Below are 14047 nucleotides of genomic sequence, written 5' to 3'. Positions count from 1 at the left end.
CAAGATCAAAACACCTCCCTGCCAGCAATCAACATCCAGATAAGCAGTGATCAATACTGATTAATATTATACCAAAAATCAAATAGTAAACAACAGTCTAAATCAAGGAACCACCAGGAACACTCCCACGAATATTGACCACAGCAAGGCATTGTGTATAAAGAAAGAGTAAACCCTATTCCCTTCCAGCACTGATGATGTTATCTAGTTGGGTTATGAAATGTCTGCAAGAAAATTATCAAGGTCAGAGAGCACCAAGTCCTTCTCCTCTCCACAGATGCCACTCCTTTCTAGCACTGATGTGCCCTAGTTGGGTAATGAAACATCTGCAAGAAAATCAATCTCAATGAGTACCAAGCCCCCCCTCTCAATTATCCCCCTCCTCGTACCCCTCCTCCTTCCCACAAATCTCACTCCCTTGTAACACTGATGATGTTCCCTAGTTCGGTAATGAAACGTCTAGAAGCAAACAACCAAGCCAGAGAGTAGTAAGGCCCACCCAGCCTTCTTCCTCTTCCACAAACCCCACTACCTACAGCCCTGATGAAGTTGCCTAGTTGGGTCATGAAATGTCTGTTGGTACCAAGGACCTCAGAGTTTAAACTTGAGCTACAAATTATTTGTTTCTTTTGATAGTAGACGTTGAAAGCTGTAAAAACACAGGAAATGGTTTTCAGCCAGGCCGATATTATATCGGATCAAAAGCAACTGGTGTATGGAATTGTGTGAACCCAGGCGATTATGTTTTCACAACACCCTTAATTGTGTTAACTTGTAAACAAATCTATGGTTCTGGCACATTCTTTGCTGCTCACACCAGTGTGATGCTACAAGCCGGCAAAAGTTGCTGACAATCCTGCTGGATGCCAATTCATTCGAGACCGACGGTTAGAGGTTGGTGAATAGGCTGACAGGTTTATAAGTGCCAGATTAAAACTTAATAAATAATCAAACAAGGCCACCTATTAAACAATATTTAGGGATAAGAGCATCTAAAGTCTGGCCAGTCAGTAATTATGATTAATACAGGTACATCCTCAATAATCATTTGTTTAGTGACCGAAGTTAGAACAGCACTGAAAAAAGCAATGTATGGCATTCACACCAATGACCACTGCAACATCCCCAGGATCACATGATCAAAATTCAGACGCTTGGCAACCGACTCATTTATGGCAGTTGCAGCGTCCCCGAGGTCATGTGCCCTGTCAAGCAAAGTCAGTGGGGAATCCAGATTCACTTAACGACCCATTTAGTAGTTTAACGACCCCGGTGATTAGTTTTAGTGATGGTAAGATGGGACGTAACTCCCCTAAAAGCCTTGTTTAGCGATGGAAACAGGGTTCGGTTGCCGTCATAAGTCGAGAACTGGATTTGGGGAAAGTAGATTAGATGTTCGGTGGCTGAAAGGGAGTCGGGTGGGAGGAAGGAAAGAGGGGAGCGGAATTTACTTTTCTGTGGAGCGAAGCTCCCCATACAGCCCCTCTCAAGCGCCTCCCCTTTAAAATGGGTGGCCTTCAATTCTGGGGGTTGAAGTCTACCCATCTTAAAGGGGAGTAGTTTGACAGGTTTGAGTGCCTAAGGGAACCAGAAGGTTCTTATCCTGGTGGTAGGGCAGACCATCCTGGACCCTTAAAGGAGAATATCACAGCCACCTAAAAAAGAGTAATCGTGGCTTGCACAAACCATGTTGGCTTGAGGGGTTAGAGGAAGCCAGGCGACAGAGGAATTTCAAACTTTCCTTAACAGTACATTCTTGCCATCCTGACCCAGCTGCCTTGTGCAAAGGAGGGGTGTGCCAAGATGTGCGTGCAATTTCGTGTGTGAGACATCCGGATGCACATACAGGTAGTCCTCGATTTACAATGGTTCGTTTAGCGACCGTTCGAAGTCATAGGAGCATGGGGGGGGGAGGGACTTATGACCATGTTTTACATTTATGGGCTTCATAAGGAGATCCGTGGCTGCGGGACCGACATTCAAGACGCTTGGCAAGGAAGCTTGTAAAATGGGACAAAACTCACGGAATGAACCTCTGTCTCACTTAATAACGCACATTTTTGGTCGTAAATCTAGGACTAACTGGAATCAGCGCTTCAGGTCCGAGGCGATCTTCCTCCTGACGGCTAGGGCGGCGCTGGTCCGAGCTCTCAATAAGAGACACTCTTCCGCCGCGCGCCGTCTCGACTCCGCTGGTCTGACCCGGCGCATGCGCGCGACGCGGCCAGCCTTCCGATTGCGCGGCGTTGCGGCAGCCGAGACAAAGGCGGCCCCACGGGAACGTCCGGGCGGGGGAGGGGCAGGTAGCGCAAAACGGGGCGCGGGTGGAGAACCGAGGGTCGCTAGTCCTGTGGGAGTGGGGTGTCTGGCTCGAGAGCCAACCGCTCATCGGCAACTGGGCGCCCTCCGAATGCCTTCCCAGAATCCTCGTGGGCAGGGTGGGGGGAGGGGTCTTCTGGGATCGCCGTTCGGTAACGAGGGTTATCCCCTCTAGAACTGGGGTGGTGGTGGTTCCCTCTGCAAGACCCCCGCCCCCAAAACCTCTGGGAGGGGACTCTTCTAGAACACCTCGAGGAGTCCCTGGTGCCTTTTTGCGCGGAATTCACTGGGTGCTTCTTGCCCTATTGCTCCTGGCGGCGTGGCCTCTCCCGGAAATCTCCATTTTTGGCTGGGGATTTTTTTCCTGCCTGACTTTGCAGGTCCTCACCTTCGCATCCGAATCTAGACTCCCCCTCCCCCCGCTCCTCTGCCCCCTCCCCCCTTTTTGTGGGGGAGGGTTTCAAGTTTTTAAAGGAAAGGGTTTGTCCTCGCATTTCTTCAAAGGGTGGGACCGGACTAGAACACTTCCAAAGTCTCTTCCCACCTTAGCCTTCTATAAATGATCTGCCCTGGGAATGGTGGTTTCTTTTTGCATTGAGAAAAGGTGGGGGTTGGTCGTTCAGTGAGGCATCAGTCGCAATGATGGTTCCAGCTGAGTAAAGGAGGATTATATGTAGGGTTCTCCTGGAAAAATATAGATTGTTTTCAGCCTGCCTTCTTTTTTCTTGTTTCCATTTGCAAACAGCTCAAAGGTCTAAGTCTCACCTGGCAAGTGCCCTTTGGGCTTTTTCCTTCTGCAATCCTTTCCATCATTGGGTTATTCTGTAGTAGGAAGAAAGGTAAGTATCCTTTGTCCGTGGGGTTTATATCCAGTGTGATTCCAGTTTTTCCCCTACAATGACCCTGTAATGTAGGCTAGTGAGTGACTGAAATTAAACCCAGATTTCCTCGGGCCTTTTCTTTCCCTTAAGTTGCATTAGAGACAAATTTCTTGTGTGTCTAATCACACTTGGACAGATAAAAAGTATTCTATTCTAAGATATTAAGCAGAGCATTCTCAACTGTTCTCAGTTCTTTGCCATTGGCTGTAATAGATGGCCAATGGGAGTTGTAGTCCCCCAGTCTCTGAGAGTACTCCAGTGGTGGTTGGGTCAGATGATTAGACTTTGTATTTTCTTAGTGCAGAGGGTTAGAAACTTGATGTGTGGTTTATTTGGCCACACTGGTAATAGGCCTTTCCTAATGTTTCCTGAATATTAACAAGCAAATGTCCAGCCATGAGGATTAGAAACTTATCTAAACCAGGGGTATCAAATATGCGGCCCGCGGGTTAGATGTGTCACATGCTGTACACACCCACCCCTGATTTAGCAAAGGGGAAAGAAGTCGTGATATGTCATGTGATAACAATATAACGCCACGAGTTTGACACCCTGATCTAAACAATGGGAACTAGAAAAAGTAAGGACTGGGGTTGGATGACAAACGTCTCAAGCAGAATACAGATGCTAAACCTTAGCAGCGGGTGACAAGTAGTCCAGTTGAACTTTGTAATTCTTGAAATGATGCATGTCTGAATTTGGTGAAGAGTTGCATGCAAATTTCTCTTTCCCTCTAGCCTGAAAAGCAAGCTTCGGGGTGCAAGTGAGCCTCAGAGTTGGCCTCCCTTCTGCCTTGAAGACTTCAGACTGGTGTGGGATGGGGAAATGAAGGTCAGGAACTTGGAAACATCTGCTGGATCCGCCATGTCTGCAGGAGAAGCCAAGGAGGTCACGATGGATCCCCCCAATGCCCAGTTGCTCCATCTGGAGCAGAGGATGGTGGTGGCCGAGCAGAAGTGGATGGGCTGCGAGAAAGCCGTAATGGAAATGGGGAGCCAGCTGGAAAGCAAACTGGCCGTGTTGGGGACCATTTTGGAGGAGAACAATCTGTTGCAGCAGAGGTTGGAGAACCTTGAGAACCTGTTAAAGAACCAAAACTTCTGGATCTTGCGATTTCCTCCAGGATTTAAAGGAGAAGTCCCTAAGGTAATCTCTATCCCACTGGAGTGGCCTGATCCAGAGAAGAGTCAGGACTCAGCAGAAATGATTTGGGAGGAGGCTACAAAGCGTGACTGGACTTGTAGATGAACAATCATCTGTAAAGTTTAGTTCTGCCTTACAGCTCAGCCTGCGAAAAAAAATTATGCGGAATTCAGTTAGCATTATGGTTTATCTCCCAAATTACAATGAGAAGCCAGGGTATCTTCGCAGGGAATCACAGTTTGCTCTGATTTTGGACAAGGCATATTAGCTAGTTGAAAACAGGAAGATCATCACTCTCCATTTTATGACTGGAAGGAAAAAAAAATGATGACAGATAAGAGTTATTTAGAATTTAGGCATCTTCAGATTCTGTAGCTGAAAACCGTAGTCTGTCAAACTGTTTGCTTAAAAGCTGGTCATTTTAATTTTTTGTAAGCCGCCTAGAATCCGTAAGTGGATAGCCACACAAATTCCCTAAATATATATCAATAAATAATACATAGCCAATTAGAGGTTTGCGAGTTTTTAGAATCGAAGATAAGATTAGGATTTCACTCAGATCTACTATGAAAATGCAGAATGGAAATGGGATTGACTTGATGGAAGATGCGCAGTGATTTTTTTCAGCCACCTTGCTTTTTCTAGGTGCCCTTGAACTTCAGTGATGCTTCAGTTCATTTCAATGAGCAGGAATGGAGGAACTTAGAAGAGTGGCAGAGAGAGCTTTATAGATCCATCATGAGGAGCAACTACGACATGCTGGTCTCTCTGGGTGAGGACTTTGATCTCTTGTCTGTATGTTGACTGAGTTATCCTCTGTGCACGTTGCTCAAATGGCCTGGTTTCCTAACAACCTGTCTCCTTTTCTGTGGTATAGATCATGCCATTTCCAAGCCTGATAGCCTATCCCAGATGGACCAAGGAGAAGAAGTGCGCATGGAGGAGTCAGAGGTCTTGGAGAATAGGGAGATACCTAAAGATCCCAGCTGTACAAGTATGTTTTTTGGCACCGATGAAGTTTTCTCATTTCTAAATGGTCTTTCCAGTATATTGTTGGATTTGTTGTCGGTGGGAAGAGAAAGAGCAATCCAAGCCTGGACTGCAGTTTCCTTATATCTGCTGCTTCCTTATATCAGGGCCTGAACTTGTATTTTACTTCATTATTGACTATTTACTTTCCTGTGGACTTAGATATGTTGACACATATGCATTGAAAGACAAAAGCTATAATAAAAGCAAATGCCCCATTTTCAGAATACCCTGTGCTTCTGATGGAATGGACAATCACAGAACCTGACGCTATAATACATTTTTTACTCAGTGGCGTCCTTGTTGCTGCCCAAGCTTGTTTCCTGCAGTCGTTTTATGACCTAACTAGATGACATCATCAGTTCTAGAAGGGAAGAGGGTATGGGAAGAGGAGGATTGTGGGATGCTTGGTGCTCTCTGAGCTTGTTTTCTTGCAGACATTTCATGACCCAACTAGGGTATGCCATCAGTGCTAGAAGCAAGTGGGGTTCGCTCTCTTTATATACAGTAACATGCCTGGTAATGTTGGAAGGGAGAGGGTTTTTGCCCTTTGTCCTTCCTCAATTAGAAGAAAACTATACCCTCACCAACAGTGGCAGGGGAAGCTACCCTATACAGGTAGTCCTCTCTTAACAACCAGTCACTTAGCAACTGAAGTTACGATGGATCTCTTCAGAGCTACTTCCAATTTAATGCTGGAGTTCTAATGGCTGTGAATTCCTCATGGTTACAGGGATTATATTTTGGGCACTTGGCAACCACCTCGCATTTATGGTGATTTTTGGTGTTTTTTTTTCCTGCTTTCCAGCATTTATTCCTGATTTCTGGCAAAAAGTGCTCAATGAGTAAAATGTTTTCATTTAACGACTGAGGCATTTGCAATATGATTAGAGTGTTTCCTTAAGAGCTGCCACAAAAAGTTTGTAAAATCAAAACACATAGTGACTTGCTTAACAACCATCGCAATTTACACTACAATTCCAGGCTCAATTATGGTCATAAATCAAGGACTACTTCTATGAACACAGCAAACCCTTCCAATCCCAATCAAATAAATGTCTGCAAGAAAACAACCAAGGACTAAACAATTCTTCAGTATAGATATTCTTTTCTTTTTATTCATCTTAGTTGTTGTTTTCCTTCTCTGTGTGCAGCTTCCCCGGTTGATGTGGCAGAGGTTTCTTCTGGAGATGGAGAGGCTGAGGAAGAAACTAACTTGTTTGCTGATGTAGCAGATGCTTCTTCTGGGGATGGAGAAGCTGAGGAAGAAACAAACCTCTTTGTTGATGTAGCAGATGCTTCCTCTGGAGATGGAGAAGTGGAGGAAGAAAGTAATCTGTTTGTTGATCAAGAAAATTGCTATGAAATGAGCTTCATTGATAGTGCTGGCCTTGGTGAGTTTTTGTTCCTCAATATTTGTCTTCTGAGCCTCAGGCATCGATCCACATCCTTTTGTGGTGTAATGTAACAAATCGTCCACAAATCCACTTATGATGTGGCTAGTTTACCAAATCATGTCCCCAAAGTTGGTAATTTGTATCCATGTGTTGACCTGCCAGGTGGCCAAGATCAAACTATGAAATTTGCTATCAGATATGACAATAACCAATTTAGTTATTTCTAAAAGATTGGAGAAATGAATGAAGGATTCGATGATTGATGGCTGCCCGCAGATGCCATATTTTCAGTAATAGCTAACAAGCAACAATAATGGAAGAAGGCTGTCATTCTTCTATTTCCTTGCTTGCAAGCTCCTTAGAGATATTTGCTGTTTTACAAAGTAGTTGTTAGCCTGATCCAGTCTTCATGTCATTATGTTGTTATACCTCTCAGATGGAAGAATGTGGTAACATTTTCTTTCTTGCTTGGCCAGGCGAACATGTTTTTATCAAGCAATGATTTATCATGTTTTAAAAATACTTGGTCTTTACCAATTTGTCTACCATGAAGTCCTGCTTCTGTGCCAGAATCTTCCTAGAGGAATGAATACAGATCTATTTCTTCCTTAAGCATTTAGGCCCAACTGCAGTGGAGGCTGCTCTTTTAGGATCTTGAGGTGGGAAATTTAATTTGATCCTGGAATATCATAGTAATACATTTTATGCATGTTTGTACTAGGTAAACTATGTTATGTTATCAAATAAAAAGGTATTGTTGTTTAACTCCCAGTTGAAATCATTTGGGGTCTAATTATCTTTATTCCACAAAGAATATCAGATTGTTCGTCATAATATCAAGGAGGAAAAAGAAGAACTGCATATTAAGGAGGAACCATGGTCTCCTGGAAGTCCCAGCAGTGATGAATGTGAGTATAATAATAAAGTGGAATTTTTTGGTATTCCTGGGAATCGTAATTGAGGCAAGTGGAATAGTCCAAGAATTTGAATTGCTGTCCTTCATTACTGCTTGATATACCCATATGTGATTACTTTGAAGTGGATTTGGCATTTTCTTCATAGTGTTCTATTTTAAAGATGTGGAGTGGGAGGACAAAGAATGGCATCTCAAGACAATTGTGTCAGGGAAGAAAGTGGAGCCTACAAGCATTTCAAGCTACTTTGGTTTCCACTGATAGCTCATGGAAGACCGTCTGCCTGCTGCACTGGGGTCTGGGGAGGTGAAAGAGTTGAACGTTCTGATTTGTATCTCTTCTGCATAGATCCACCTGTTGCAGTCACCATTAAACAAGAAGAGGAGTTGTGTGTCGAGGATCAGGAGAGTTTGGTTTCATTTGGTGAGTGCTGGTTAATAATGGCAAAGTACAGCAATTATTTAGCATAACCAGGCTTTCCTAAAGTTGAAGGAGTATTTTGTCCTTAATGATGTCAAGAATGAATTCCACGTGGTAAGTATAACATTTTTTGGTTACATACATTGAAAATGTTGTTAAGTCTACAAATACAGGTACTATGTTTCCCCCAAAATAAGATCCAACCAAAAAATAAGCCCTAGCATGATTTTTCAGGATGCTCATAATATAAGTCCTATCCCCCAAAATAAGCCGCAGTTGAGATTGTCAGACAAATGGACACATTTAGTACATCAGTTGCAACATGACAGACATATTGAATTGTGAAATAATATATAATTAAATTTAAAATAATAATGACATTAATACTTAAAATAAATGATAATATAAATTATAATTCAGTATTTGTAAATACCCAAGTGGGCATCTTTGGACGAGAGGTAAACACCTATGTAAACAGATGAACTCGAGACTTATTGCCAAATGACCAGTCGGAGTACAGACACAATACACATGTGTTGTTATAGACATACTTAATGTGCTCATGAAATAAACGTTTTCTGAATTTTCATGTCTGCAATTTTTCATCCCTTTTTTGTGTCATTCTTAACTATCACCATTCTTAACTATCATCATTTTTGTTGCCTCTCCTGTCTCATACGTCTTCAATTAAAACTTGATTTAATGCAGACATATCAAATACAAGGCCTGCAGGCCGGATGGATGCATATCTGGCCTGCGTGCTGCTCCGGAGATAATGAGAACCGGCCCCTGCAGCCGCAGCCCACCTTGGCTGGCTGTCCCCTGCCATGGGCATAAGCAGTGAACACGCAGGGTCTAATTATGTCCAGCAGTAGCCGCAGCCCACCAGCATCTTGGCTGGAGCACTTGGGCAGCGTAGCCCACACAGCACAAATGAGTCAAGTGCTGTGACTGCTGGGCCAGCTCTCCAAGCAGCAGGTGGCCGGCCGGCCGCTCTATCCTATTGTTGGTCTTTGCTTGCCCACGACTGTGATGGGGCAGGCAGCCACACCTCCCCCAAGGGCAACCACAATGCTGATGCGGCCCTCAGTGAAATTGAGTTTGACACCCGATTTAATGTTAGATTTAAAGGGCATAATATTTTCACCCCCAGACAAGATGAGTGCAAAAAGAAAGAGCTATTCCGTCGAGTTCAAGAAAGGAATCGTGGAGGACTCTTGGGGCAAGAATCTTACGGCTTTCTGCAATGAGAAGAAGTTGGATCGCCGAATGGTCCGAAAATGGCGAGCAGAATACAATAACCTCAGTCAACAGTTGGACAAAGGAAATGCTAAAAAGCGCAAGTGTGGATCAGGTCGGCAACCATTATTTCCTCAACTGGAAGGCATCATCTGTGAATGGGTTGCTGACAGGAGAGCAAAGGCTTCAATTGTGCGTAGGGCTGATATTCAAGCATTTGCCCTTGCAATGGCACCACAGTTAGAAATATCGCGCGAAGAATTCAAAGCATCACAACGCTGGCTCAATGACTTCCTTCAGCGATATGAACTGTCTCTAAGACCGAGAACATTGTTCAAGCTGGAAGATACTGAACTTATTAAACGTGCACTTGCATTCAAGTCCTTTGTTGATGGCATTGACTTTTCTAAATACCAACTCTCCAACATGATTGCTATGAATGAAACTGCAGTTATTATAGGCCAAGGATCTCAAACAACAATTGATCAGAGGGGTGCCTCATCAATCTACATTCCCTCCACTGGTTATGAAAGTGCACGTGTTACCTGTATTTTGGCAATTCGTCTGAATGGAAAGAAAGCCCCACCTCTAATCATCACTAAGGGCAAGAAAAATAAGATTGAGTGTGTTTCAGGCATTTACATTCTTGAAACCGAAAAAGCCTGGTGCACACAATCAGTTATAAGGAAATGGGTCGATTTAATGCTGCCACTTATTTTGCGAGGTGACCAAAGAGGTCTACTAGTCTGGGATTCAGCCAGCACTCACCGTGCTAAAGACATGAAGAACTTCCTTGCAGAGAGAAGAATAGATCAAATAATGATTCCTGCAGGAATGACTGCCTATCTCCAGACTCTTGATATTGCAATAAATAAGCCATTCAAGGAGCATTTGCACATGGAAATCAATGATTACATTGAGAATAGAATGGAAAGAAATCAGTGTGGGAACTTTGTGAAGCCTAGCCTGCCAGAGGTTGTGACTTGGGTGAAGAATTCCTGGGATAAAATCACTGACAGCTGTGTTGCCAATGCATTACGAGCAGGCTACATGGACAAGAAGTACTCATTTAAGGAGAGCTCTATTGCTGGACATGACAGATTGGGGCCATTAATTCTACAGGAAATGGAGTCACAAGAAATTCAGGCTGGAATTCGAGCTTTGGAGAGTTATGACGATGTTCCAGAAGAAGACGACATGATTGTATTTGAATAAATGTAGATTATTGTAAATCAGGGGTGTCAAACTTGATTTTATAGAGAATCACATCAGCATTATGGTTGCCCTTAGGGGGAGTGGGGGGCATGGCCAGCTCACAAGAAAAGATAACAGACGGTGGATAGAGTAGGCAGGTGCCTGCTGCTTGGAGGGCTGGCCCAGCAGTTGCAGCACTTGAACTCACCTGCACTGCGCAGCCCCAGTGTAACAGCCAAGGGCCTGCCAAACTATGGCTGTTGCCTTACACTGTCAGCTGCCTCGTGTTTGCTCATCCATGAGTGCACCCTGCTGAGCTGGGTGGGGGGCTAGCAGGGCTGGCCCCTCGCCATCTCAGGGGCAACCCTTTGGGCCCGCGGGCCTTGTTTTTGAGATGCTGTTATAAATGAAAAAATAAGACTTCACCTGAAAATAAGCCATAATGTGTGTTTTGGAGGAAAAATTAATATGAAACTTAGTCTTATTTTGGGGGACACACCGATAATCCTTGGATTATGAGCTCTTGTTGAGCGACTATTTTAAATTACAAGGCGCTGAATAAGTGGTACTTAGACTGGTCCTTGAAATTCTAGCTGTTGCAGTACCTTGTAGTGACATAATCTCCATTTGGAAACTTGGCTGGCTTCCCACAAGCAAAGTTGATGGGGAAACTGGCAGGGAAGGTCACAATTTGGACTTTAAGTCACTCCTGTCACATTTCTCCCGAGAAGCCCCATTATGGAGAGCCCAGGGATCTTCTATTCCATAGCATTCCAAGCCTGTGCCCATCTGCAGCACCCCTCCACCAACCTATCTGCTTACGGCCTCCACCAATCCACTCATACTCCCAATCTGTGGCATTCATGCTCTCTCCACCTGTGACTCACACCTTTTCCCACTTAACTGTGCAGTCCTGGAGTAACAATGGCAATTGGGATTGCTGTTATTAAGTGATTTGGTCAAGTGATTTCACAATTTATCAGTGATGAGAATTCCAATATCAGTTGTCATAACCCAAGGAGTACCTGTAATGTATTCATAGATGTTTTCATTGCAAGTGATTTTAGCCTGTTATTTGACCTTCAGATAAGGATGAATTGTAGAACATCTCCTTTTCAGACTTTGGTTTCTAAAGTGCAATCTTTTGAACTGTGGATAGGGACTTTTCCCCCCCTTAAAGAGTGGTTCCTTTTTTGCCTTAGCTGGGCACCCAGTGCTACTGCAATCTGTTGAAGAAGAAGAGGGACAGAAGACTCCAACATCCTTGATTGCCTGTAGGAATGCTCTTCTGCATGATGCCACAGATGATCCCGAACAGAAAGAAGCATATGCAAAAGGATGCCTTGTTCAGTGTGGCAAATGCACTAAGAACTCTACGCCCCAGGAGACTTTGACTGATCACCAGTATAGCCGCAAACGAAAATTCCAGTGCACAGAATGCAATAGAAGTTTTGCTTTTGAGGGACAGCTGTCCCAACACTTGCTAATACACGTACCTGGGACACAGTTCCATTGTACTGAATGTAATTTGTGTTTTTCAAGCCAAAAGGCGCTTACTGTGCACGAGCGTGTTCATGCAGTGGACTGGCCGCTGCACTGTTCTGCATGCAACAGGACATTTTTGGACACTGCAGCATTTGACCAGCACCAGCTATCTCATGCTCCAGGCCAGGTTTGCCGGTGTGTGGAGTGTAGTGTTTACTTTACCGATCCAGCAGCTCTGGCAGAACACAAGCGAATGCACTCAGAAGACTGGCCTTTCCGGTGTGCTCAGTGCGACCGAACTTTTGTCCATGAGGGCTTATTGTTGGAACACCTTCAGAATCATAGCCGGACAAGGAGTCGGCGCTGCCATATCTGTGGCTCATGGCTATCCTACAAGGGATTGCTGAAGCATACTGGGGCCCAGTTGTATCACTGCAAGAAATGTAATACTTCTTGCCAGGTTCAGGGGTCTGACTCAGTGACTATGAGCGTTAAAAATGCAAAGAAGCCAGGCAAAGGTAGTTCTTAGCCCTCATTAGGCTGTATCCCGAGTAGATGCAAATATTATTTTTGTGGATTCCTTTTCTTTAAGGCAGTTAGAAAAGTGAAGGAATGCACTTGGATACATGGTGATAGAATGGAAGTCTTCCTAATTCTTGAGGATTAGGCAAAAATTGGATTGGTTCGGAAAGGATGTTGTTGCTGTGGAATAAGAAGACCTTCTGCTCCTATTAGCAATGGAATGTAGAGGATACTTCTTTAACTTCTCACCTGCAGTCTCCTAATCTCTCCTCCCTCAGTACATCCAAATTTCATTTTTTCTTGTGATCAGGTGGGCATTTTCTTCTTTTGACCATTGAATAAGTGTTGGAAATTTGCAACCTCTTGCATTATGTGAGGGCTGCTTTGCTATCTGTAAAATAGGTTTGCTTCTTAGGAATGCAGAGGAGAGGAGCTTGTGGCAATTGGACTGCTGTTTTTGCCATCCACTTATACAAAACACCTTTTTGTTTTTGCTTTCAAGTCCCCCTCTGTAGAGAATTCTTATCACTTGTCTCTGGACTTTCCCACGATAGATAACCACAGTCACTGTAGACAGAATATTCCAAAACATTCACAATGGTCAGGCAGTAAATGGTTGAAAAATAAGCTGCAAGCTAAATCTGGATATATAATCTCTGAAATATTTTCTGATTTCGCTATTGCACATTTATACTCAGTATTCTTCCTATGCTATGTTTCAGCTTTCCTTGGTCTGAGCTTTTCTGTATGTGTTAGACAACAGCAAAGTGGGCTGGATGTATGTGATGTAATCCAACATATCCTGAGGATTTCAGGTTGCAGAAGGTGGCTTTATTTTTTTACTCCACATCAGGAATATATTAGTTTTCACTTCTGGAGTTACTATATTTTTTTCCCCTCTGAAGCAAGAGGTTTCAATGCATTGTATGCTAAAAGATTATCCTGTGTGCTCATGATTTCCTATGCTCTTAATCCATTCATTTTCCTAAAGGCTGTTCCTCATTTGAGAAATATACCAAACCATATTATTTCCAGGTTGATTGATTTGACTGAAGAAACTGCTTTGTAGTAAGGAGGAAATCAGTTATCAAGTACTTCATCGCTTTTGTGAGTGTTTTTAATATTTGCTTCCTCATTAAATGATTACTTCCCTCCCAAATATCTAATTTGGATTTTGTGGTATTTTTACATATCTTCCTGATTTAGAACTTTATTTTATTTTAATCCTATGGCCCATTCAAGGTGCTAAACTTGCTGGCTTCAAATTCTGTTGGAGTTCTGCCAATAAAATCTTAGCAGAGTTTGTATTATCAACTGCTCCAGTCTTGGGTATCAGCAATGTTGGCAAATAGAAATTGCAGAAAAAGACTGAGAAGTTCCTTTTGAGATTTTTATGATTGTTTTTGTTTCAATGTATTTGTTTTTTAAAATTATTTTATTTTGTCCGGTGATGGACATATTATCCCAAACATGTTTAAACTCAGTAACTGATGATTGACCCACT

At 43.4% G+C, this 14047-nt stretch overlaps 1 protein-coding gene across 2 annotated transcripts; it reads left to right on the top strand.

Annotated features, from left to right (window-relative positions):
- Nucleotides 1-2212: 2212 nt before the first annotated feature.
- Nucleotides 2213-13853, top strand: LOC106543904 (pogo transposable element with KRAB domain). 2 transcript variants are annotated; one of them, XM_087712337.1, is made up of 9 exons: nt 2213-2303; nt 3065-3158; nt 3938-4346; nt 4989-5115; nt 5221-5337; nt 6527-6766; nt 7582-7677; nt 8032-8106; nt 11739-13853. In XM_087712337.1, exons 3-9 carry the CDS (start codon nt 4026-4028, stop codon nt 12548-12550), a joined length of 1788 nt encoding a protein of 595 aa, XP_087568463.1. In that variant the 5' UTR covers nt 2213-2303; nt 3065-3158; nt 3938-4025; the 3' UTR covers nt 12551-13853. The 2 variants fall into 2 exon arrangements, with proteins under 2 accessions (XP_087568463.1, XP_087568462.1); XM_087712336.1 differs by lacking the exon at nt 11739-13853 and adding an exon at nt 9257-11473.
- Nucleotides 13854-14047: the final 194 nt, after the last annotated feature.

Source organism: Thamnophis sirtalis, unplaced genomic scaffold (assembly GCF_051295495.1).
Source record: "Thamnophis sirtalis isolate CommonGarterSnake01/CBP01778 unplaced genomic scaffold, rThaSir2_p1.2 scaffold_4, whole genome shotgun sequence".
NCBI classification, from domain to species: Eukaryota; Metazoa; Chordata; class Lepidosauria; order Squamata; family Natricidae; genus Thamnophis; species Thamnophis sirtalis.
This window is presented reverse-complemented; position numbering and strand designations above follow the sequence as displayed.

What these genes read in the sequence shown, in the direction of transcription:
- LOC106543904 (XM_087712336.1), top strand. Translation starts at nt 4,026, where the DNA reads ATGAAGGTCAGGAACTTGGAAACATCTGCTGGATCCGCCATGTCTGCA. An exon ending in CGACATGCTGGTCTCTCTGG is followed by an intron (nt 5,116 to 5,220) that starts GTGAGGACTTTG and finishes TCTGTGGTATAG; the next exon opens with ATCATGCCATTTCCAAGCCT. An exon ending in TAAAGATCCCAGCTGTACAA is followed by an intron (nt 5,338 to 6,526) that starts GTATGTTTTTTG and finishes CTCTGTGTGCAG; the next exon opens with CTTCCCCGGTTGATGTGGCA.